Below are 26,871 nucleotides of genomic sequence, written 5' to 3' on the forward strand. Positions count from 1 at the left end.
GTTGCTAGCATGTTTCTAGCATGATTAGTATGTTCTTATCATGTTTTTAACATGATTAGCAAGTTGTTACCATGTTTCTTGCATAGGCCAGTTGCTAGCATGTTTCTAGCATGATTAGCAAGTTGTTAACATGTTCTAGCATATTTCTAACATGATTAGCAAGTTTCTAGCATGTTTTTCTAGCACGATTAGCAGGTTGTTAGCATGTTTCTAGCGTAATTAGGAAGTTGTTACCATGTTGCTAGCATGTTTCTAGCATTAATAGCAAGTTTGCTAGCATGTTTCTAGCATGATTAGCAAGTTGCTAGCATGTTTCTAGCATGATTAGTATGTTGTTATCATGTTTTTAACATGATTAGCAAGTTGTTACCATGTTTCTTGCATAGGCCAGTTGCTAGCATGTTTCTAGCATGATTAGCAAGTTGTTAGCATGCTTCTAGCATGATTAGCCAGTTGCTAGCATGTTTCTAGCATAATTAGCAAGTTGTTAATATGTTGCTAGCACGTTTCTAGCATGATTAGCAAGTTTCTAGCATGTTTTTCTAGCACGATTAGCAGGTTATTAGCATGTTTCTAGCATAATTAACAAGTTGTTACCATGTTGCTAGCATGTTTCCAGCATGATGAGCAAGTTGCTAGCATGTTTCTAGCATGATTAGTATGTTCTTATCATGTTTTTAACATGATTAGCAAGTTGTTACCATGTTTCTTGCATAGGCCAGTTGCTAGCATGTTTCTAGCATGATTAGCAAGTTGTTAACATGTTGCTAGCATATTTCTAACATGATTAGCAAGTTTCTAGCATGTTTTTCTAGCACGATTAGCAGGTTGTTAGCATGTTTCTAGCGTAATTAGGAAGTTGTTACCATGTTGCTAGCATGTTTCTAGCATAATTAGCAAGTTGTTACCATGTTGCTAGCATGTTTCTAGCATGATTAGCAAGTTGCTAGCATGTTTCTAGCATGATTAGTATGTTGTTATCATGTTTTTAACATGATTAGCAAGTTGTTACCATGTTTCTTGCATAGGCCAGTTGCTAGCATGTTTCTAGCATGATTAGCAAGTTGTTAACATGTTGCTAGCATATTTCTAACATGATTAGCAAGTTTCTAGCATGTTTTTGTAGCACGATTAGCAGGTTGTTAGCATGTTTCTAGCATAATTAGCAAGTTGTTACCATGTTGCTAGCATGTTTCTAGCATGATTAGCAAGTTGCTAGCATGTTTCTAGCATGATTAGTATGTTGTTATCATGTTTTTAACATGATTAGCAAGTTGTTACCATGTTTCTTGCATAGGCCAGTTGCTAGCATGTTTCTAGCATGATTAGCAAGTTGTTAACATGTTGCTTGCATATTTCTAACATTAATAGCAAGTTTCTAGCATGTTTTTCTAGCACGATTAGCAGGTTGTTAGCATGTTTCTAGCATACTTAGCAAGTTGTTACCATGTTGCTAGCATGTTTCTAGCATTAATAGCAAGTTGCTAGCATGTTTCTAGCATGATTAGCCAGTTGCTAGCATGTTTCTAGCATGATTCGTATGTTGTTAACATGTTTTTAACATGATTAGCAAGTTGTTAGCATGCTTCTAGCATGATTAGCCAGTTGCTAGCATGTTTCTAGCATAATTAGCAAGTTGTTAACATGTTGCTAACATATTTCTAACATGATTAGCAAGTTTCTAGCATGTTTTTCTAGCACGATTAGCAGGTTGCTAGCATGTTTATAGCATGATTAGCAAGTTGCTAGCATGTTTCTAGCATGACTAGCAGGTTGTTAGCATGTTTCTAGCATGATTAGTATGTTGTTATCATGTTTTTAACATGATTAGCAAGTTGTTACCATGTTTCTAGCATAGGGCAGTTGCTAGCATATTTCTAGCATGGTTAGCATGTTGCAAGCATGTTTCTAGCATGATTAGCATGTTATTAACATGGTTAGCAAAATTATTAACATGTTACTAGCATGATTTAAACATATATAGCATGTGGTTAGCAAGTTATTTGCATGTTGCTGGTCTGTTCCTAACATGATTAGCATGTTGTTATCATGTTTTTAACATGATTAGCAAATTGTTAGCATGTTTCTAGCATAAGCCAGTTGCTAGCATGTTTCAAGCATGATTAGCATGCTGTTAACATGTTCCTAACATGATTAGCATGTTGTTATCATGTTTTTAACATGATTAGCAAATTGTTAGCATGTTTCTAGCATAAGCCAGTTGCTAGCATGTTTCAAGCATGATTAGCATGCTGTTAACATGTTTCTAACATGATTAACATGTTGCTAGCATGTTCTAACATGAATAGTATATTGTTAGTATTTAACTAGCATCCTTAGCCAATTACTAACATGTTGCTAAACATGATTAGCATTTTGTTACCATGTTTCAAGCATGATTAAGTTACTAGCATGTTGCTGGTCTGTTTCTAGTATGATAAGCATGCTGTTAACATGTTACTAGCATGATTAGCCAGTTACTAGCATGTTTATAACATGATTATCATGTTGTTAGCATGTTTATACCATTATTAGCATGTTGTTAGCATGATTAACCAGTTACTAGCATGGTCCTAACATGAGTAGCATGTTGTTAGCATGTATCTAGCATGATGGACCTTTCTCACATTTCCGGGTTTCTCATAGCGGAAGTCGTCATCCACTGTAAAAAATAAAAAACACAATTTGTTTCAGTCAATAATTTGTTACCCTGTTTAAAATTTTAAGTTCAGTCAACTAAAATAAGTTTAGTCAACTAAATGTTGTGTACCAAGTAACAACTTAGATATTTGTGTTTGCTAAACTTAACAGATGGGTAAGTAACCCAGCTGCCTTAAAATTTTAAGTTGATTCAAATCAAATATCTAAGTTGTCACTTAGTATAATTTAACATTTCAAGTTGAATAAATGTTTTTGAGTTGACTGAATTTAAAATTTTAAGGCAGCCAGGTTACAAATTATTTTAAGTTGACTCAACAAATTGTTTTTTACAGTGTAGTTGAGTAAAATCCGAGAGCAGTGAATGGGAGAGTACCATAAATATATTTCTTGCACTCCCATTTGCTCAAATAGCAAAAGAAAAACTACACAACAGTGTTTTCATGATTTTCAATCAAAGGAAAAAAATTGAGAGGGACTAATATCGGCAGTCAGAAGAGAGAACAATGTCAAATTTACCCTGCCTCCCATAGACGCAGCTTAACTCGTTTTTTTTGTAACTTGATGAAAAGGTGATATAATACAAAGTATGGTGTTATAAATGTACATACATATTTTTAAAAATCAAAATATAAAAAACTTTAAAGGATTTATGATGATGATGACCGTTGAAACGCATCATCACAGGCTTGTGAAAAGGGTCCATTAGTGAGCTACTAGCATGACTCTAGTTGCTAGGCTTGGCTAGTGATAGATAGATAGACAGATATGGATTGATTAAATGAGTTTGAATAGATTAGAAATATAGTACATAGAAGGGAAGTTTAATTGAGTCTCAAGGGATTCTGGGAGTTTTGATGTCAATGTAAGTCTATGGGATTTTTCCCAGTTTTAATAGTCATTTTAGGAAAACCGTAAGTCTGATCAGTTAGAAAAGATATAGCACACCCGGTCAGATCAGTCTGAAGATCTGGGCTGAGTTTGGAGTTTGTAGAGTTGAAGTTCTAGGAGGAGTTAGAGTTGATCATTTTAGTCTCAGAAAAATAATAACTATAAGTTCATGTCGTATTTCATTAAGTTGGCTTTCTCAAACCAGTTTAATAACTGCAATTAAATTTCACACAATATAAGAGTAATCCCTTACTTTACTTTTTCAAGGGAAAATACAGTAACTACACTGCAAAAAATGCTTTTCTTACTTACAATTTTTTGTCTTGTTTCCAACCAAAATATCTAAAAATTCTAAAATCAAGAAGGATTTTCTAGACATCAAAATCAAAAATGATTGTCTTGTTTTCAGAAAGCAAAAACTCTTAAATTTGATGTCTTTTTTCTGAAAACAAAACAATCATTTTTGCTTGTCTAGAAAATCCTTCTTGATTTAAGAATTTTTAGATATTTTGGCTGGAAACAAGACAAAAAATCCAAGTAAGAAAAGCATTTTTTGCAGTGTAATTACGTAGTAACTAGTTACACCCAACACTGTTCTGGACTTTAACATCACTTAACTTTACTACACTGTAAAAAAAAAATACTTTCAAAGTTGTAAATAAGAAAAAAATGTTATAGTATGTTTTACAAGAAAATACTGTTATTTGCCGTTTGTTTGTAATAGTGAAATTCACTAGCATTTTCCACTGACACACGTGGCTTTCAAACGCTCCCGTTGTGCTTATTTGTGAGCGCTCAGTGAGGAGCGTGAAACGCTTGTCATTGTAGCCAATCACAGTCATGTCTATTAAGCACATGACTCTTGAATTGAGGTCTTGATTTGACCCAGGCATTCCAAATCATTACCCTTGTTCTTCTTTAACCACTTTTTGTTAGAATGACTAGTGTGCTTGTGGTCGTTGTCTTCCTGCATGACCCACTTTCCTCTAAGATTCAGTTCTCTGACAGATGTTCTGACATCTCCTTTAGAATTTGCTAGTATAATTCAGAATTTATTGTCAGTTTATCAATGATGGCAATCCATTCTGGCCCAGATGCAGCAAAGCAGACCCAAACCATGATAATACCACCACCATGTTTCACAGATGGGATAAGGTTCTTCTTATGCTGGAATGAAGTGCTTTTCTTTTTCCAAACATAACGCTTCTTATTTAAGATTTTATTTTGGTCTCATTCGTCCACAAAACATTTCTCCAATAGCCCTCTGACTTGTCCACATGATCTTTAGCAAACTGAAGAGTTGTGGCTTGCTCCTTGCAACTTTGCCATTCATAACATGGTTGTTCAGTGTTCTCCTGATGATGGACTCATGGACATTAATATTAACCAATGTGAGAAAGGCCTTTATGTGCTTAAAAGTTACCGTGAGGTCTTTTGCAACCTTGCAGACTATTACAAGTCTTGCTTTGGAGTGATCTTAGTTGGTCGACCGCTCCTAGGGAGGGTAAGAGTGGTCTTGAATTTCCTCCATTTGTAAACAATCTGAGGATTTGTGGAGTCTAAACTCTTTAGAGATGGTTCTGTAAACTTTTCTAGTCGGATGGGCAACAACAACTCTGTTTCTGAGGATCTTAAAGTTTCTTGCAGTAATATTAAACACACAAAACATTTTTCTCTTCTACCGTAAATCCAAAACTGTTAAAAAGTTCACACCAATAATACTGAAATATATTTAAATGTGGTATGTACTACAAGTACTGGTAATGTTTTGCATTTAGGATAGCTAACAAATATGCATGAATCAAAATATTTTCAAAATCAAAGGCAAATCCAAAAGGCATTTTGGCCACATAACAGTTGCTATTGAAACTTCTGAGCTGACGTCTTGCAATTACGAATTTACCAAAAAAATAACACTAAAGTGACAGACTGGAAGAGAAATGCAAGTGAAGACAAATCCGTCACAGAGAAATCAGAGCGGTAACAGCGAACTAGATGAGCAATTACACCCTACTCTGTTTTGGAATGGGAATGAAACAAATAATTTTAAAACGATGTCAAAACAAACATGAAATTTGTTTACAAGGTTTCGAAGCATAGATCGTGATTGTGCATATGCTTCTGTACAGGTTGCATGTCCAAATTAATATGCTTGTGTAATAGTTTGAGTAAGTAACGGCATGTAAATAACTAAAATTAATCACTGACTCAGTGATTACTTACATAAGAATACAAAACAATAATCTTGATATTTTTAGTCATGGTGGACTGTTTCGGAGAGAAACAACCCATCTCATAAAACAAAATCACAGAATTCATCAGACTTATGGTTAATACTTACTGAGATTTGCTTGATTTTCCCTCCAAAATGATGTCACTTCCTGGAGGACGATGTCATTACGCAAACTTATATTTGAATTTAAAACAAACAAATAAATAGTAATAGCCAATTGAAAACACAGGGAAAAAATATAAAATGATTAGCAATGAAAACAATTATCTAAAAAAATTCAAAATAAACAAACACCTGGATTTTTTTTCATATATATTTTATTAATAAACTGTCAATGTTTCATTTTACAAGGCAAAATGGTAACATTTTACAGCATTGAAATACAATTCAAATATAACCTTATGGTCGTTTTGTCATTGCAATATGAAAGAAAAGTAACATAATTTCTCACAAAATGTGAGTTTAATATTTTATCCAAAGTTAGAACACATGATGTTGATATTAATGACACATTTTCCTTCATGCCTTTTATAATAAACAGTATATTTGTCAAGAAAAATGCCTGATGGCTGAAAGTCATCTTCCCCGCCAGCACAAAATGTTTTCACATTTCAAGAAACATTATATTTTAGTTGCAGTTACATCTAAGATGTAAATGCATCTTAAATGTATGCTGTCAACATTACAGAAATGTTGTGAATCTACATTCATGTTAATGATTTCTAGAAGTAACCTCACAAATGCTTAAGCATTTTTATGATGAAAAAATGAGACTTTTGAAACTTGTGAAATATTTAAAATATACTGGAAGACATTTTTTTTTTTTTATAAAATCACTCTCTAGATGTTCAACATTTTAGGAGTTGATATCACCTTAATAAAAGAACAAGAAATAGTTCATTAAATCAAGTATAAATCATCAAAATGAAAAAGTTGTTGCCTGTCATACGTACTCTGTGGTAATTCTTTTTTTTTTTTTTTAAAGGACCCAACCAAACTGCTGAGACAGTTTCTATACACAAAAATCTCAGACTGTTTTCTGGCTTAACAGATTCTGATGTAGAGAGAAAAACTTCTCCAGTTTTTCTTTGATGTCTTTTGCATGTGGCCTGTGCTCTGGTGAATACGACAGCATCTTCATGATGAATTTACTCTAAAAAGAAGCATAATAAAGGTATAGACTAAACTTGGTTCAATCAATATTTATCTGAAGGTAAAATCAAGATCCTTACCTCAGTTCGATAACTGTCACTGAACCCTTCTGGAAACCTTCGATCTCTCAGATCTGTCCATAGCTGTGCAACATCATAAAAAAAAATAAAAAAAATGAAAGAAATTGTTCTCTTTTTTTCAGTTTGTTTATTCTTCAGAACAGATTTGTAGCATTGTAGCAGAAATGTAGCATTGCATCACTTGCTCGCCAGTGGATTCTCTTCAGTGAATGGGTGCCATCAGAATGAGTCCCAATAAGTAGATAAAAACATCACAATAATCCACAAGTAATCCACACCACTCCAGTCCATCAATTAACATCTTAAGAAGACAAAAGCTACACCAAATCCATCATTAAGACATTTTTAACTTCAAACCGTTGCTTCCAGCTAAAATGATTATTTTTCCATTATATTTTTCCATTTCCATAGTGTTGTTATTCCATTATAACACCTCCTCCAGTGAAAAAGTCCATCTCCTGTTGTCTCTCACATCAAAATTCACCCACATAAATATGTTTAGAGCTGTTTTGGCTTATAAACGGTACTTGATCTGTGCAGATTTCTCTCCTGATTCTGACCAAACCATTTTTTCACTGGAGGAAGCGTTATTATGGATCATAGTCTCGTATTTTGACCTGAAGTGACGGTTTGAAGAAACGTCTCGATGGATTCGTTTCTTACAAATCTGCAGCTTTTGTCTTCTCAAGATGTTAACTGATGGACTGAAGTAGTGTGGATTACCTGTGGATTATTGTGATGTTTTCAGCAGCTGTTTGGACTCTCATTCTGACGGCACCCATTAACTGCAGAGGATCCATTGGTTTTAAGTGAACTATTACTTTAAAATATGTTTGTTTGTTTGTTGCAGATATGGGTAATAACTGTGCATACTATCACTAATGATAACTGTCATGAAATACTACTGACCTTCATTCTTTCGCTAAGAGTAGATATTTTCCAGATCATCTCAAACCACACGAGTCCAAGAGGAAAAATGTCTGTTTTTTCATCATAATGCTTCTTATTTTTCTAAGGAAAACAATTATGTTTTTTTAAATGCATTCACTTATTTAGCAAAAAATAACACGTCTTATGGTGTAAATATTTCTCTTAGAGAAAAAAAAAAGCATCACCTGTTCAGGACTCATATAAGTTGGTGTTCCTCTGTTTGATCTCTCCATAGGGTCACCATTTTGATCAGTCTGAGCCGCAACCAGCCCAAAGTCTCCGATCTTCACTTTGCCATCAGCGCCGAACAGTATGTTATCAGGCTAAAAGGAAAAGTACACATGGGAAAAATGCTTATTTGTTTAAACACAAGTTTAGTTGCCTCCCAGAGACAACAATGAAATACCTTCAAGTCTCTGTGGATGAGCTCGTTTGCATGGATGTATTCCACTCCAGTGATAATTTCATAAAATATTTTATGGATTTCCACTATGGTTCTCTGTTTTTCCATAAAATTTCTCGCCTTTATCCAATTGGTCAGCGTTCCTCCCTCGCAGAACTCCATCTGAATAAATAAGCAAGTCCTACTTCTGATATAAAAGAGAGAAAAAACAATCATGAATCGTGGATCAATATTGATATATAGACATATTATAGACATTTTGTGCAATTGCATCTATGATCATGATCATCTATTTGAATGTGAAATGACTGACAGCATTTACTCAAGGTTTGCCATTTGGTTTCATATTGTTTAAATGGCTTCACCCTTCAATAACAGCCTCTTTCATCACATTATGTCAGATTCATAATTCAGATTCAGCGTGCAATATTTTTTTTTCCGAATAAACCTCAGCTCTTTTCTAACACTGTTATTTGTCAGAGGGAAATGGAGAGCAGTATAGTTTGGCTTCAACAGATGGACCAATTTAAGTCCAGCAGAGTTTGTACAGATACTCTAGCTAAAATGAAATTCCAGTCCTTTTCAAGCACTACTTTTTTGATTTTCAAGGATTTCAATCAGAGATCTCACTTATGTCTTCTATTTCAAATTCTTAAAAAAGAGAAATAGATAAATAAAAATACGCTAATAAAAAATGGCAAAAATAAAGTGAAGCACATGCGAAGTATTACTACTAAAGTATTACAAAGTATACCACACTTTAACTATACTAAAAACATGGTTAATTATCTTAAGGGATCTGTATTTGTATATACATTCTTTTTTCTTTGTTTTGTTTTTATAACTGCACTGCCTTAATGTTTTGATGCTTATGTTTTATGTTTTCTACTGTTTAAGATCTTAAAAAGATTTGCGAAAACGCTCCGAAATCCTGCTATGAATCTAATGATTCGCGATCCACACAAGATCTACGCAAAGTTCCGATCTAAATGATTCGGATCCGCGCTCTGAAGTCCCGATCTGAATAATGATTCGCGAATCATCATTTTAGATCCAGTGCTCGGAGCATGGATCAGAATCATTTAGATCGGAACTTTGCGTATTGTGAATCATTTGATTTTAATAAAAAAAAATGATTCATGAACCCGTTCAGATCTGAAACAAATGATTCGCTATACACAATCCGATTGGAGTACGTTAAAAGAATGAATCATTTTGCGACCCAATTGTTTAATTTAAAATGTATCTGACGCCATTCACACGAGATCGATGGCACGTCTGATGTAACCGTACAAAAATATGAAATATATTTATTTGACACCAAAGCCCTGACACTTTTTTCAATTTATTTTATATGAACAAAAAATGCTTCTATTTCAAAGAAACTGCCTGCGATTGCTGACTGGTATCTGAAGTTAATGTTTATTAATATAAAATGTATCTGACGCCAATCATACGAGATCCCTGGCAAGTCTGATGTTACCGTACAAAAATATTAAATATATTTATGTAACAAAAACCGGACACTTTTTTCAATTTATTTTATATGAATAAAAAATGTTTCTATTTGAAAGAAACTGCCTGGTATCTGACTGGTCTCTGAAGTTAATGTTTATTAATTTAAAATGTATCTGATGCCAATCATACGAGATCGCTGGCACATTACCGTACAAAAATATGAAATATATTTATTTGACAAAGCCCTGACACTTTTTTCAAGTTATTTTATATGAACAAAAATGTTTCTATTTGAAAGAAACTGCCTGGTATCTGACTGGTATCTGAAGTTAATGTTTATTAACTTATTCTGAGTTTTGAAAAGCTCCGTTTCACCCATCAGTACGTGGTTTTTAAAAATTGTTTAAAGCGATGTTGAAATTGAAAATAAATGGCTCTTTTACTTTAAACTGTTTTTGCTAGTGAATTGCTTGAAATGAATCAAAAGTCACAAGTTTGAATCAATCGGAGGGGTTCCAGCATAAATGACTCAATTGATTTGGTTCATCTGTTCCTCTTTTCGCATCTTGAGCCATGTTTACACGACACTGTCAGTACTATTACGTACTTAGCTCGATTGTTTTCTGACATTCAGTGAAATAAGCGAAAATGATATTTTTAGAATTTTGTGAATTTTGTGTGAAAAGGTGTTTGCTTATTGACCCAATTTTAACACTTATTTCATAGATGCATGTTTTTCAATAAATCAAGCACTTTTCAAGTACCTCTTAAGGAATATTGCTATTTTCAAAGGTTTTCCAGGCGTTATAAGTCAAATTCAAGTACTTCAAGAATTTTAAAGACCTTTGGTTCTGTTACAGTAAACTGAAGTCTGATATTTCAAAAGAGCAAGGAAAATTTGATTCCTCATTATATAAGCCCTTTGATGCAGTTGTCATGTCATACATTTCAATCAAACAAATAAACTCACTGATTTGAGTCTAAACCATCAATTCTGTTGTTTTCTGGGGGTTCAGCAGCAGATGCAGATCTGAGAACAGACACAGTTACAGGACATTTACATTCATGCATTTAGGAGACACTTTTATCCAAAGAAACTTAAAGTACATTTGAGCTACATTTTATCAGTGGATGCATCTGCTAGGAATCAAACCCCTGACCAGATGAAACACTGTAATACTCGTTTACTCTAAAAAGAGCAAATACGGGAGCAAAATAAACAAGTTTGTCATAAGAAGAATGCTGGACATACTCTGTCAGACTTTCCATTCCTGATGTGTCATCATCATCATCATCATCATCATCATCATCATCACCATCATCACCACCATCATCACCATCATTGTTGTCCTTCTCTACACAGCCGGATCTCTCAAAGGTCACTACATCTGATGAAGAATCTGATTTTCTGAACATAAAACACATAGCTAAATGTCACTTTTGAGAATCAGTGAATATTTTATCAAAAGTACTGGAGACTTGCTTACTTGGACGCATGGTTTCTTTCTTGGTTTGACACCCAATCATCAGAACCTGACCAGCAGGTAATGTAACGCACTATGTTTGGGTGATCTAGTCGGGCCAGTGTCTTCACCTCAGAATCAGCGTCACTGTTTTAAATCAGTGAATGAATAAAATAATAAAAAAAAAATAATGAATGAATAAACGAGTAAATACTTGTATGAATGCAAAAAAAAAAAAAATTAAATTAAAATAAATAATAATAATAATAATAATAATAATAATAATAATAATAATAATAATAATTTAAAAAAATAAATTAAATATACAGAAATAAATGAATAATTTAAAAAAATTAAAATAAAATAATGAATGAATAAATGAAAATGAATTATCACTTAATTACATTATTCTGTTTCTTTTTAAAATTAGATATGACCTTATGACATATAAACGCATGCATAACCTTACCTGGTTAAGATGACCCTCTTTACAGCGTAGATCTTCTCATCAATTTTATGTTTTACTTTATAAACCCAGCCAAAGCCGCCTTCACCAAGCTTTGCGATCACATCAAAACTATTAGACAACCTGTACAGGATAAATATCAACATGCAATAAATGAATTATGCATTATCCTACAAACAAAACATTCATTTAAAACATTTCTCTTTATTATATCTGAATTAACTAAAGAGACACAAAACTGTCAGGTCCAGTATGCTTACCCTGGAACTGAGTCCAGTCCATGATCACTGGGACAGGAGCTGGAGCTAATCAATAAAAAATGATTTTTAAATTATTCTCCAAAATACTGGCACACTAAATGCAAATAGTTATTATAAATAATAAATATTATATATAATAAAATACAAAACACAAACCTCTCTTGGCTAAAACTCTCATCGCTCCACTCATCGTTAAGTCTCCACAACTTGCTTTGGCTGCATTTCTTTACTTTCCCCTTCTCCTCCATACTGTACAGCTGTTTGTTAATGCTTTGTCTTGACTGTCCCAGATTTTTGGCGATCTCATAGGCTTTTAAACCTCCTGACCTCGTCAGCAATTTTTCCACATCTTTCTCCCCGCTTGTTTCTGTTGTCGTCTGAGACTTTTGCTTTGGTTCGGGTGTCAGTTTGAGCTTATTCATATTTTCCACAAGATCCCAAATAGGAGGCTGTTCTGTACATTTGAACAGCTGATTTGATTTCTCTAAGCTGTACAGATGTTTGTTGACGATGCGTTTATCTAGTCCGCATTGTTTAGAAATCACGAAAGCTTTGCTTTTGCCATTTCGTCTCAAGAAGTTACAGATCTTCGTCTCCACTTCAGTGTCGGCCGACATTTCGCCTCTGTCCGAAAGGTTTTTAATAGAGTTCAGATGCTGTCAGTTTGTTGTCTTCTACCTCTCTGGTCGGTCTAGAGACCAAAAGTGTCAGAGCTCCGCGTCGGTATTTAAAGCAGCCTTCCTTAGCTTTCTGTTTCGATTCATTCTCGCTTTCCTCAGCTGTAGCTGCAGCTTCCACATCCGCACAGCTCTAGGTTTCGAATCGTCACCATCATGTTACGTAGGCTGTGTTATCAGATACAGTACACAAGACATCATTACAGAAAAAAGGAAAAATACATTGTAGTACACAAATTGATGATACAAGGATAGACATGGAACGTTCTTTCAATTCTTTCAAACAAATAATACATAACTACATAAATTATTCTGGACACACTTTAGAATAGGGTCCAAATTCTCACTGACTATGATTTTTGCCTCAATATACTCCTAATTACTGCTTATTAATAATACTAGTGAAGTAGTCAAGTTTAAGAATTGGATTAAGGATTTAGAACAACGTCTTGCATAATAAGACATTAATATGTGCTTCTTAAGCAATAATAAACAGCCAATATCATGCTAATAACCAACTAGTTAATAGTGAGAATTGGACACTAGAGTGTTACTAATATTCTTATTAACTCTCAAAAGTATTTAAAGTGAAAAGGTTACATAAAAAGCATGCATTTTAAGGTTGATGTTAAATCCACACTGTAAAATCCAGTAGTTTACCTTACTTAGATACAATTAGTTATCTTTACTTAGTTGCTATACTTACTAGGTTTTATTAAGTTACAGCTACTTTCAAGCGAACAATTTACTTACTGCTTTGAGTGATGTTTACTTAAAATATTCAAGTAGCCACAAAGGAACCAATGACATTAATAAACCAGTGAGAGGCAGCAGTGCACTAATATGTTGCTAATTTGCAAAGTTGTTAATCTGCAGTTATTTTTCACTAGTTACATTCACTCATTTTGAAAGTTGTTTCAATACAACTATATATTTGAGAGAACATCACATAAGATGACTTCATAAATTGAAGTCATTTTTTTTTTTAACTTACCATTATAGTGATTAATGTTCCCTTTGGCTGGGCACTTGGAGCTCTGGTTTTCTCATTATAATTTTCTTCTATTGATGCAGCAATGCAACATGAAGTCTTTTGGATTTCAAGGGAAGAAAAGTAATAAGTAGGTTGCTATTAGAAGGTAACCTTCTAATTTTGATATTCTAATTAGCTAAATCTTTTATTTCTTTAGCTAATGTATTTTTTTTGCATTTATTAATGATCTTTTACAATTTCATTGTTCTTCATAAACACCTTGAAAAACTTTATTGGGTTGAGACAATCCTTTAATATTTGCGGTAATGTGCTCAAGTCACAGACTTCAACATTCAGCACGTGAATCACAACAATGGTGACAATTTAATTTAGCTTATTTTTATTAATTGTGACAATAACCATTATATTATTTTATTTTCTTTTTTGGTTGTGCTACTACTGACAAGTCAGTAAATAAAATTAGTAAATAAAAACGACAACAGTAAAACAAAGCAATTGCATGATTTATTCATGCTGCAATGCACTCTGGGAGTCAGTGAGTAGCTATACTAAGTCAAGCATAAGCCTAAAGTAAATGATTAAGTACCCCCTACAGTTCTTTTTTAGTTACTAGAACTCTCGTGTAAGTAAACTATACTAACAAAGCATTTGTCAATACAACATACTATTCCTATTTCACATTAGTTTTTTTAAGGCAATCGATTTGCATGCTTTTTTAAAGTAAGCCCAACTAATTCGATTTTACAGTGTATAAACGTTCTATAGTCTATACTCAGTATTAAGTTCAATTACATAAGAAATAACTGCAATTAAATTACAGAAAAAAAGAGTAATAAGAGTAATCCCTTACTTTATTTTTTCAAGGGAAAAGTAATACAGTAATTAGTTACTAAGTAATTATTTACACCCAACACTGTTCTGGATTAATAAAACGTTGACATCACTTAATTTTACTACACTAAAAAAAAGTTGTAAACAGAAAAAAAATATAGTTATTTGCCATTTGTTTGTAATAGGGAAATTCACTAGCATTTTCTTTGTTTCTACACCCATTTATTCCCTTCAGTGTAGCCTACTTAATATGAAAACACTTTTTTGTCCGAGTTTTCACACGGTGAACTTTTAATATTATAAAAATGACCATTTTAACTATTTTTATGTTCTGGAATACACTGATCATTTTTTTAGTCGTGTGAATGAGCGGGAGTATTTCAACAGGATTCTTATTTACAGATTTTCTTAATATATATTTTCACAAGCACATGCCAATAATATAAAATCAGATGTGAGTAAACAAGAAAACCTTTACAAACAGCAAAAAAGAGAAAAATATGGATATGGAAGTTTAAAAGCCCCATGATTTATTGTTACAGAATATTATGCAATACAGACAGGTATGCAATAAAATCAGGTAATGGATTCACCTTCTGTTCCAAAGGAAGTTCATGTAAATAGAAAATTGTGAATCAACAATGTGTCAACAATTGATTCTTGACATGATAATTCATGTAAACATACAGACTGAATTACAGTAATACAACAGCATGATCAGCGAGAAGTGTTAGACACAAGATACACTGACTTTTGCACTTTTGTTCTACAGAACATAGCAGACATTCTGCTACACATTTTCCACAGAAGTACAGCATAAGGATGAGTAAAGGATGACAAAATGTTCATTTTCTTACACCAACTTGCCCCTCGTAGTTCTTTTTCGAATTGCACACTTGCCATGTGAACCTTTTTGTAAGTTGCTCTATAGAAATGCTAAATGCTTCACCTGAAATGTTAAAGTATAAACAACTGGTATTATTATAAAGGCATATAAGAGATAAGCCCTCATTAAATCGTCCTGTTGTCTTTATCTGCATTCAGGATGTTAGTATATCGGTCCAGCTCTCTGATCAGCTCTGAGGCGTCTGGTCTCTCTTCAGGTCTGGGACTCAACATTTGCTCTATGAGTTTGTGCTATTTCAGCAGCCGTGAAAAATTAGACAGCATATCAGTATATGGTAGCCTTTGCACTAAAGTAAAAAGCATCATCAATTTCAACATCTTCAATCATTAAATTACACTCACCTCAAATTTAAATTTCTTGGAGAACTGTGGTGGAAAATGCCTACTTCTTATTTCATCCCAAATCTAAAAAAAAAACAACAACTTTATTTACACATGGCAAAAAAAAAAAAAAAGTTCATACTCAGTATTTTTGTCTTGTTTTCTAGTACAAATATCTAAACATTCTAAAAAACGCAGATACATTTACTAGAGAAGGAAAATAACTTAAGATAAAAAGTGATATTAATTGTTGCATGAAAATGTAATTGTATAAAAATCTTGTTTTTGTTAAAAAAAAAAAATTATATATATATATATATATATATATATATATATATATATATATATATATATATATATATATATATATATATATATATATATTATTAACAATTATTATTAAAAAATATATATTAAAAAAAAACACCTGGCAGACATTTGTTCCTATTTTAAAATCACTTAATTTTAATATCACATATAATTCCATTTTAATATTACAATATTTAATTGATAATTGTTTGGAAAATAAAATTTAATATAAGTTTTGGTTCTCAAGTAAATGTACATTGACTTAAGAATGTTTAGATGTTTGTACTAGAAAACAATATAAATACTAAGAAAATCATTCTTTGCAGTGTAACACATCAGACACTAAATAATAGCAAATTAAACCTGAATACATAGTAAATTAATCAATACATAGATTGTATTATTATATAAAGGACTAAAAAAAAGATGAATCAAACCTTTTTCCTTTCATGCACTGTGATAAGATTCCAGATGAGTTCAAAATAAATGAGGCCCAGAGCGTATATATCCACCTTTCTGTCATAGGATGTTTGATTCGCCTAAATAATTAGTTTAGAACAATGAAATCTTCAGCATTACACTCATATAAACCACACTTATATATTACAATCTCAGTCTTCTTATTTACTTTGTAAATGCACATTCCTTACAAACTTATTGTGCATGAGCATTCCAATTTAAATGAAATATGCAAAAAATTACAGTTAGGTCAAACGGGTTGTGAACAGCATTTCATGTTGATTTTAAAGTACACCTCCTGACTTACCTGCTCCGGGCTCATGTAAATACGAGTTCCTGTCCTTTTAGTCCGTTCCAGCAGTTGCTCATCATTATCATTTTCTGCTGCGGTCACGAGGCCAAAGTCTCCGACTTTTACTTTTCCCTCACCGCTGAACATTATGTTTAAAGGCTGAAACAAAGAAACAGAAAAGAGCAGTCAGAACAGTATGCAAACCAGGACTCTAGTGGAAATAAGAAATCAGGAATTCCTTTTCAATTCAGGGTTATTATCGTGAACGAAAACTGAAATAAAAACATTTTCAATACTTAAAAAAAAAAAATTATATATATAAAATACATGCATATACATACAGTGCTGCTTGAAAGTTTGTGAACCCTTTTTCTACATTTTTGAATAAATATAACACAAAACATCATCAAATTTTCCTGAAAGTTGACAAAGAGAACTCAATCAAACAAATGAGACCAAAAATATACTTTGTCATTTATTTACTGAGATCCAGTGTTAAATATTTGTGAGTTGCAAAAGTATGTGAATCTTTGCTTTCAGTATCTTTCTGTATTTTCGCCCATTCTTCAGTACAGAAACACTTTGAACCCTGTGATATTGGTGGGTTTCCTCCTATGAACTGCTTGCTTCAGGTCCTTCCACAACATTTCAAATGGATTAAGGTCTGGATTTGACCTTAGGCATTCCAAATCATTACCCTTGTTCTTTAACCATTTTTTGTTAGAACGACTTGTGTGCTTGTGGTCGTTGTCTCGATGCATGACCCACTTTCTTCTAAAATTCAGTTTTCTGACAGATGTTCTGACATCTCCTTTAGAATTTGCTGGTATAATTCAGAATTTATTGTTCCATCAATGATGGCCCAGATGCCGCAAAACAGGCCCAAACCATGATACTACCACCACGTTTCACAGATGGGATAAGGTTCTTCTTATGCTGGAATGAAGTGCTTTTCTTTTTCCAAACATAACACTTCTCATTTAAACCCAAAAGGTTTTATTTTGGTCTCATCCGTCCACAAAACATTTCTCCAATAGCCCTCTGACTTGTTCACATGATCTTTAGCAAACTGAAGAGTTGTGGCTTGCTCCTTGCAACTTTGCCATTCATAACATGGTTGTTCAATGTTCTCCTGATGATGGACTCATGAACGTTAATATTAACCAATGTGAGAAAGGCCTTTATGTGCTTAAAAGTTACTCTGAGGCCCTTTGCAACCTTGCAGACTATTACAAGTCTTGCTTTGGAGTGATCTTAGTTGGTCGCCCACTCCTAGGGAGGGTAAGAGTGGTCTTGAATTTACCTCCATTTGTAAACAATCTGACAATCAGAGGATTTGTGGAGTCAAAACTCTTTAGAGATGCTTCTGTAACCGTTTCTAGTCAGATAAGCAACAACAACTCTTTTTCTGAGGATCATGCCATGATTCACTTCCACAAACATGAACAGATTTTCATAAATACCTGTTCTTTAATTAAAACAGGGGATACACTGGCACCTGATAATCATCCTCTTGATTGATAACACATTTGAACAAATAGAGTCTAATTTCACCTTAAAATTAACTGCTAATCCTAGAGACTCACATATTTTGCAACTCAACAAATATTTAACACTGGACCATTTCTCTCAATAAATACAAACTATATATTTTAACCTCATTTGTTTGACAGGGTTCTCTTGGTCAACTTTCAGGACTAAAATCTGATTAACTTTTTGGTCATATTTATGCAAAAATATAGAAAATTCTAAAGGGTTCACAAACTTTTAGGCAGCACTGCGTGTGTGTTTGTTTGTGACATATCAGGACACAAATTTGTATAATGACATGGGTATGACATAGGTATTACAAGGAGAGGGTGACTTATGAGGACATTGCCCCATGTCCCCATTTTTCAAAAGGCCTATAAATCATACAGAATGAGTTTTTCGGTAAAAGTAAAAATGTGCAAAGTTTCCTGTAAGGGCTAGATTTAGGTTTAGGGTTGGTGTACGGCGATAGAAAATACGTTTTTTACAGTATAAAAACCATTACGCCATACGGAATGTCCCCACAATTCACAACAACAAACCTGTGTGTGTGTACTTTAATTTTAACTCAGACTTTAGCTTAACTTTTTTACTTGAAGTACTCAAATAACTTAAATTGAAAAACGTATTATGCTTATATAGGCATATTAAAAAATACAAATGACCAGGTGTGGCCAATTTAATTCAAATACAAATTTTAGAGAGCTGCCCACCTTCAGGTCTCTGTGGATCAAACCCTTGGAGTGAATGTACTCCACAGCCTTCAGCACCTGCCTGTTGATTTGTGCTGCGTCCGTCCTCCTCTCTGGGTACTGAGCATCCGAAGAGTTTCTTTTATCAATCCAGGCCCAAAGCGTGTCTCCCTCACAAAACTCCATCTGAATGTAGAGGAACTTTGTTGTCGGGTCACTGCCAGAACTAAAGCCAACAGACAGAGAGACAAGTACAAATATAACAGCTGGTTGAAGGCAGAGACTGCAGTTCGTTTCAGAATGACTTGTTTTTGGTGAATTACTCTGAGAAACTGTAGCTCTCTGAAGAATCGTGTCTGTATGCCGTGTCCTCGACCCAGCACGAGTAGTAGCGGACGATGTTGACGTTATTAAACTTAGCCAAAGCACCAACCTCACGACGAGCTTTTCTAGGGAAATACAGCAAATATAATGACATTATATTAGGTATACTGATGTTTACTGATGTCTAAAATTGCAGGTATTAGGTTGATGTAACCTATAGGACAGCACATCAAGTTTTTGCAACTATCAAAAGACTTATAAATAAAGGAGCTTAACTGACTTACTTTGTACTCTTCACTATCTTCACAGCATAATATGTGTTCTCAAGTATTCGTCTAGCCTTGAAAACACGGCCGAAGCCACCTTTGCCGATCGGATTTACTGAGTCAAAGTCTTCTAAAAACCTACAAAGATGAACAGCTTTAAAACAATGGATTTCTCAAGGAAAAAAAGCTTTTTGAAAGCTATGCTGATCGACACAACGTAAACAGGTTATGATTTACCTTGACTTTGTAGGTTGGTTTGAAGTTTGACCTCCAGGTGGCTTTGCTGGGTTTTGCACATTCATGTTAGTACCAACCTGTGGAAAGTATCAGAAGAAGAAAACATTAGAAAAAAAGGAAATTAAAAGAGAACATTGGAACTGGTTTTATAAAAACATCCTATTTATATTTTTAATACAACTTTGAATTTGATTTTAGGAAGCCAATTTCTACCAGATAAGAAAAAATAACAAGATAAAAAGTCATAATTATGAGCTAAATGTTGAAATTATGATTTAAAAAGTCCATATTATTATATTAAAAGGATACAATTATAGCATAAAAAGGCATAATTATGAGATAAAAGGTATCTAAATTATGCCAAAGGGTAAAACTATGGCATATGACAGAAAAAAAACGCAAAAACCTACAAACATGATTTTTTAAATCTAATATGAGTTTTTATTTCAAAATTTGGACTTGTCATAATTTTGATTTACCAAATGATTTACCATGATTTTTTTTCTTACGTAGTGAAATAAGCTTTCATACCCTTTGCACTGGTCTCATTTTACAATTTTTGTTTTGCATGTATCATTAATTTTGCAGCTACTGCTTTATGGAGGATACTCATTATAAAGAAAAACATACAAATCCCAAACCTCACATATGTATATATCTTCTTACTTTCTTTGTATTATTTCATATGTCACAGAAAATGTAACTCATTTCACAGATAACTTTGTTTTACTTTATTTTCTATTTTGTACTAATTTCCTTCCCCAATACTGGCAAATAATGTGGGAATACCTCTTTACTCCAGACAAGGCCATTTGGTGACAGATTAAAATTTGGTGCTAACCTAAAAGAAAAAATGCAGCATATTATTTTGTGTCATTAATGATTAAAAAGCTATTATTTAAACAGGAAAAAGTAAAATCTAAAAATGTACCAACTGTAAATGCTTACTTTATTTTCGGCTTCACATCCAGTGGACTCTGCAAAACAGATTCATTTCATATATATATATATTAAAGTTCAAATATATATATAATATGCTAAAACATGTTTATGTTTTATGAAATGGACAGCCTCTAATATAACCTGTGAAATAACCTATGAAATCTGTGAATATTTCAAAGTAAAAAATGCAAATGCTACCAATACTGGAGACTGAACTTACAAGACTTATGGCCATAGGAGAACTGACTGCATTTGAGTCTTTAAAGACAATAAAAGAACTTGAGCTGGGAGTTTCAGACGAGCTTTTTGAGGATTGCTGTTCATCTTGAGATTTACTATGAAACAGATAAACAATAAACTACAATGTATCTCCATGTCTTATGCTCAGCATGCATGATAAAATGATTAATTATATAAGATGTATTGTCATTTTGTTCATTTAAACTTACAATGTCTCTTGAGCTTGTGAAGAGCTGTCATCTCCAGAACTCTGTTAATTCAAAACATGCATGTACATTAATAAACATGACATCAATAACATTTAGACTTATAAACACATCTGTATTTCTGAAGTGTCCTGCCTGTGTGGTCCAGCCAGATTGCTCATTAATTTCACTCCAAGCGTGATGAGCAGCGTTTTGCTTCGCCTCTTTTGCGCTCTTCCCTTGTCCTTCAGGGTACTCCTTCCCATTTATGACAACTTTATATACAAACCTGAAAAAGAAAATTTCAGTTTTTCGTTTTCAACTCAAACGCATCTGCAGAGTAACGGCCAGTTCAAGACTTACTCAGGGTTGTGAGGAGGGCCTCGTTTCTCAAATAATTTGAAATCAAGCACTCTTTTATGTTTCTGGCAGTAGTCATTGAGATGTGCTATGTAGTTCCTGTCAGGCGTGGAGCTTCGAGATTCGTCAGCAAAACTCAAACTGACACGGTCTGGGCTAGCACTTAAATAAAGATGCATATGTAAATAAACAGCTCAGCATGTGCAGAACATTTTACAGTGTGGTAAAAGAACTTATTAAACAAACAGGACATGCAAGATGTAGATGAGTTAGTTAGTTTCTTCATCAGATTTGGAGAAATGTGTCATTGCATCACTTGCTCACCAATGGATACTCTGCAGTGAATGGGTGCCGTCAGAATGAGAGTCCAAACAGCTGATAAAATCTTAATGGTGGATTTGTTTCTTACAATCTTTTGGCTTCTCAAGATGTTAACTGATGGACTGAAGTGTTGTGGATTACTTGTGGATTATTGTGATGTTTTTATCAGCTGTTTGGACTCTCACTCTGACGGCACCCAATCACTGCAGAGGATCCATTTTTGAGCAAATGATGCAACGCTACATTTCTCTAAATCTGATTGGCTGTGGGTGAGTAAATATTCAGCAAATTTTCCTATTCGGGTGAATTGTTCCTTTAAATCAGTGCTGTATAAAATACTTTTAAGATAAACAAGCAATCACAAGTCAATCACTGTCAGCCATGTTATTTATCACTTACCTAAGAGATGCAACCTCTGACTTCTGTTCTCTATTCCTGCTCACCTTAAATGTAAAATAAAATTTCAAACAAAACTCATAAATTACAGAGTGACAGACAGTCTAAGTAGACAAATGCTGTGTTACCTCTGCATTCTGTGTTTTGGTTATTTCTTCATAAACACGGGTTGCCGCTGCTTCTTTGGCATCCTTCTTATTTTTCCCATAAGCTTCGGGATACACTTTATCACCGCTAACATACTTACAGACATAAGTACACAATCTGCAAAACAGATAAAAGAGAAAAACTGATTTTATTTCCTGCTACGGTCTGGAATTTATTTTGCAGTGTATGCAAATATTCATTGAAAAAGTACTGTATTTTTCTATCTTTTCTCAGTAGGACACTGTGAATCAGAAGGCATGTGTGCAAATTAAAGAAACTACTCACTGAGTGGTGCTTCCTGGATCCATTACAGTGGACTCACGAGCCTTGAATGGTAACTTGTTCTTCTGTGAATATTCATTGAGCCAGCTAACATAATTCGTCTGAGATACAGTCATATTGTTGGGAGTGTTTTGGACAGATGATGTTGTCTGCAGTCAAAGACATATATATAAACAAATGTTCTAGATTTGAGAACATCAGCATTATAATAAAATGAATATGAAATTTGGTAAGACTGTACAATAAGGTCCCTTTAGTAATTCATTAATTAACAGTGAGCAATGTCGTTACAGTATTTATTGTTCATTAACGTTAACTTTAATTAAACTATTAATTGTTAGTTCACATTATTCACTCAAATCCATTAAATAATATTAACAGATACAACATTTGATTTCATTATGTATTAAATGTTGAAATTAATATTCACTTAGATTAACACATTTTTTAGAAGTATTTTATTTGTTAGAACTAATGCAAAAATCACAAAATAAAAAAAAATGGTAGTGTACAATATAAAATGTAATATTATATGTATTTTTATCTCAAAATAACTAATTACAGGTTTTCAACATATTATTAAATGAATTAACATTTTAAATATTTAATTAATATTTTTAAAATTTTCATTAATATTTTAAATATTTTCATTAAAAATATTCCAGATTCTATGATTTAGAATATTAAATATTACATTATATATATATATATATATATATATATGTATATATGCAGCTGACAATGTATATATGTGTATATATGTGTATATATGTGTGTGTGTGTGTGTGTGTGTGTGTGTGTGTTTTGCAACAAAATTATTACCATAACATTATATAATGTATATATAATAGGCGTGGGAATCTTTCGCTACCTCACAATTTGTTTCAAATTAATTCTTGGCGTTACAATTTGATAAAAAAAAACACAAAAACACACCAGTCTATAGTATGGGTAGTCCTGACTCAAGAAATCAATGTTTCCTATTAACTATTAACTTCCTAATAAATCTAAAATACTTTACACTTCCCATTATGGATGTGTCTGAATGTAATATGTATTTTTAAATAATATTTTTGTATAATATTAAATATAACATTAAAAATAATATTTAATATTATACAGTGGGTACGGAAAGTATTCAGACCCCCTTAAATTTTTCACTCTTTGTTATATTGCAGCCATTCGCTAAAATCATTTAAGTTCATTTTTTTTTCCTCATTAATGTACACACAGCACCCCATATTGACAGAAAAACACAGAATTGTTGACATTTTTGCAGATTTATTAAAAAGAAAAACTGAAATATCACATGGTCCTAAGTATTCAGACCCTTTGCTGTGACACTCATATATTTAACTCAGGTGCTGTCCATTTCTTCTGATCATCCTTGAGATGGTTCTGCACCTTCATTTGAGTCCAGCTGTGTTTGATTATACTGATTGGACTTGATTAGGAAAGCCACACACCTGTCTATATAAGACCTTACAGCTCACAGTGCATGTCAGAGCAAATGAGAATCATGAGGTCAAAGGAACTGCCTGAAGAGCTCAGAGACAGAACTGTGGGAAGGCACAGATCTGGCCAAGGTTACAAAAAAATTTCTGCTGCACTTAAGGTTCCTAAGAGCACAGTGGCCTCCATAATCCTTAAATGGAAGACGTTTGGGACGACCAGAACCCTTCCTAGAGCTGGCCGTCCGGCCAAACTGAGCTATCGGGGGAGAAGAGCCTTGGTGAGAGAGGTAAAGAAGAACCCAAAGATCACTGTGGCTGAGCTCCAGAGATGCAGTCGGAGATGGGAGAAAGTTGTAGAAAGTCAACCATCACTGCAGCCCTCCACCAGTCGGGGCTTTATGGCAGAGTGTCCCGACGGAAGCCTCTCCTCAGTGCAAGACACATGAAAGCCTGCATGGAGTTTGCTAAAAAACACCTGAAGGACTCCAAGGTGGTGAGAAATAAGATTCTCTGGTCTAAAGAGACCAAGATAGAACTTTCTGGCCTTAATTCTAAGCGGTATGTGTGGAGAAAACCAGGCACTGCTCATCACCTGTCCAATACAGTCCAAACAGTGAAGCATGGTGTTGGCAGCATCATGCTGTGGGGGTGACTGTTCTGTTCTGACTGTTCTTGAATGGCCCAGCCAGAGCCCTGACTTAAACCCAATTGAGCATCTCTGGAGAGACCTAAAAATGGCTGTCCACCAACGTTTACCATCCAACCTGACAGAACTGGAGAGGATCTGCAAGGAGGAATGGCAGAGGATCCCCAAATCCAGGTGTGAAAAACTTGTTGCATCTTTCCCAAAAAGACTCATGGCTGTATTAGATCAAAAGGGTGCTTCTACTAAATACTGAGCAAAGGGTCTGAATGCTTAGGACCATGTGATATTTCAGTTTTTCTGTCAATATGGGGTGCTGTGTGTACATCGAGGAAAAAAAATTAACTTAAATGATTTTAGCAAATGGCTGCAATATAACAAAGAGTGAAAAATTTAAGGGGGTCTGAATACTTTCCGTACCCACTGTATATGCATTTCATATGGAGAAAATATATAATAAATTAAATATACGTGTATATATCTGAAATTAAAATCTTTTATAACATACATGTCTCTATCATTTTTTTTTCTAAAAGGAAAAAAAAGTACTCAAATGTTTTAAATATTAAAAATAATGTTTTTTTTTTTTTTTTTTTGAGCAGCAAATCAGAATATTAGAAGGATCATGTGACTGGAGTAATGATGCTGAAAGTTCAGCTTTGATCACAGAAATAAATTACATTTTAAAATATGTTCAAACAGAAAACGGTTATTTTAACCAGTAAAAATATTTCATAATTTTCTATTTTTGCTATATTTTGGAAAAAATAAATGCAGGCTTGGTGAGCAGAAATGACTTATTTAAAAAAAAATTTAAATGTTCAAAAACTTTTGACTTATAGTGTACACACACAGTATTTTTTAAAATATATATAACAGATTGTACTTACAACTTCAATGTTTTTAGTGCTTTTTAACCCATTCAGAACGTTTTTGGCAGCATTTTGCTTCGCCTCCTTCTTTGTTTTCCCTGTGCCATCAGGATACCGCTGTCCATTAACAATAGCCCTCATAGTGAACCTAATAACACAGATTTGATTAAAAACAAATCAACAACAAAGGTTTTACTAGTAATTTATCATTTGCACAAACAGACGTCAGCAGACTTGACTCATTTCTACGGCACATGCAATTAATGATAATTCCTCACGTTTTGTTGTGACTCGGTCCATCTGTGGATCCCTCCTCATACTCCACGGTGCACTGTGTCTTCTGCTGGTACTCATTTAGCTGAGAAATAAAATTACCTGATAGAGACTCCATGGCACAGGTAAAAAAACAGAACTAAAATAGCAGACAGTGACAGAAGTTCACCGAGTGTTTAAGTTACGTTGATCAGCACGTGAACGCCACGCAGAACGTCATATCTTCAACGGACGACCACAAAAACACTCATTACTGTGTTTTTAAAGCAAGTTAACACGGTACTAACGGTGTCACTGCACACTGACATCGATCAAAGACACAAATACACTTTCATTTCTTCGTGTCGTTTGGATCGATAAGTTTCGATTTCCGGAATTCAACGTCATCGCCAAACATTGGATTGACCAATCAAAGGTAAAGCGTGTTGATAGGCCACACCCAGTTTTAAAAAAAGCCCTTCTAGAACATTCATATAAATTTATTTTTAATTACTTAGATTTAAAAAAATAATATACCAGGTATAATAATATAAATATGACTTTTGCCTACGTTTTTTTTCCATTATGTTTCTGTAAATATGAAATTTGGCAAGTAACAGCTGAAGATAAATTAAAAAACACCATTAATTTAACCAAATGCTTAAAAATATGTGACCATGGATCACAAAACCAGTCATAAGGGTCATTTTTTCAAAATTAAGATTTATACATCATATGAAAGCTGAATAAATAACCTTTCCATTGATGTATGTTTGTTAGGATTGGACAATATTTGGCAGAGATACAACTATTTAAATGTCAGGAATCTGAGGTTGCAAAAAAATCAAAATATGGAGAAAGTTGCCTTTAAAGTTCTTCAAATAATGTTCTTAACAATGTATATGACTAATCAAAAATTACGTTTTGATATATTTACAGTAGGAA

General features: G+C 33.5%; 2 protein-coding genes across 2 annotated transcripts; both read right to left on the minus strand.

Moving 5' to 3' along the window:
* Positions 1-6,745: 6,745 nt before the first annotated feature.
* Positions 6,746-12,809, minus strand: LOC127174980 (eukaryotic translation initiation factor 2-alpha kinase 3-like). The gene is made up of 11 exons (XM_051125741.1): positions 12,151-12,809; positions 11,995-12,039; positions 11,738-11,857; positions 11,293-11,415; positions 11,058-11,213; positions 10,776-10,835; positions 8,351-8,534; positions 8,130-8,267; positions 7,924-8,025; positions 7,015-7,077; positions 6,746-6,935 (listed from the first exon to the last, which is right to left on the minus strand). Exons 1-11 carry the CDS (start codon positions 12,609-12,611, stop codon positions 6,810-6,812), a joined length of 1,578 nt encoding a protein of 525 aa, XP_050981698.1. The 5' UTR covers positions 12,612-12,809; the 3' UTR covers positions 6,746-6,809.
* A 2,196-nt stretch (positions 12,810-15,005) lies between these two features.
* Positions 15,006-26,361, minus strand: eif2ak2 (eukaryotic translation initiation factor 2-alpha kinase 2). Its single transcript, XM_051125740.1, has 19 exons — positions 25,953-26,361; positions 25,693-25,822; positions 22,709-22,854; positions 22,405-22,540; positions 22,280-22,323; positions 21,563-21,721; positions 21,356-21,488; positions 21,224-21,264; positions 20,995-21,109; positions 20,781-20,809; positions 20,622-20,673; positions 19,833-19,909; positions 19,614-19,733; positions 19,329-19,454; positions 19,027-19,231; positions 16,799-16,942; positions 16,470-16,571; positions 15,745-15,807; positions 15,006-15,633 (listed from the first exon to the last, which is right to left on the minus strand). The coding sequence occupies exons 1-19, from the start codon at positions 26,063-26,065 to the stop codon at positions 15,508-15,510; spliced, it is 2,061 nt and encodes a 686-aa protein (XP_050981697.1). The 5' UTR covers positions 26,066-26,361; the 3' UTR covers positions 15,006-15,507.
* Positions 26,362-26,871: the final 510 nt, after the last annotated feature.

Source organism: Labeo rohita, chromosome 13 (assembly GCF_022985175.1).
Source record: "Labeo rohita strain BAU-BD-2019 chromosome 13, IGBB_LRoh.1.0, whole genome shotgun sequence".
NCBI classification, from domain to species: Eukaryota; Metazoa; Chordata; class Actinopteri; order Cypriniformes; family Cyprinidae; genus Labeo; species Labeo rohita.

Coding starts and splice junctions, on each gene's coding strand:
- LOC127174980 (XM_051125741.1), bottom strand. CDS start 12,611: ATGTCGGCCGACACTGAAGTGGAGACGAAGATCTGTAACTTCTTGAGA. Junction 8,268..8,350: donor TCATCCACAGAGACTTGAAG/GTATTTCATTGT, acceptor TTTTCCTTTTAG/CCTGATAACATACTGTTCGG. Junction 6,936..7,014: donor GTGACAGTTATCGAACTGAG/GTAAGGATCTTG, acceptor GCTTCTTTTTAG/AGTAAATTCATCATGAAGAT.
- eif2ak2 (XM_051125740.1), bottom strand. CDS start 26,065: ATGGAGTCTCTATCAGGTAATTTTATTTCTCAGCTAAATGAGTACCAG. Junction 21,110..21,223: donor TCACAAGCTCAAGAGACATT/GTAAGTTTAAAT, acceptor TCTGTTTCATAG/TAAATCTCAAGATGAACAGC. Junction 15,808..16,469: donor CAGTGCATGAAAGGAAAAAG/GTTTGATTCATC, acceptor TTTTTTTTTTAG/ATTTGGGATGAAATAAGAAG.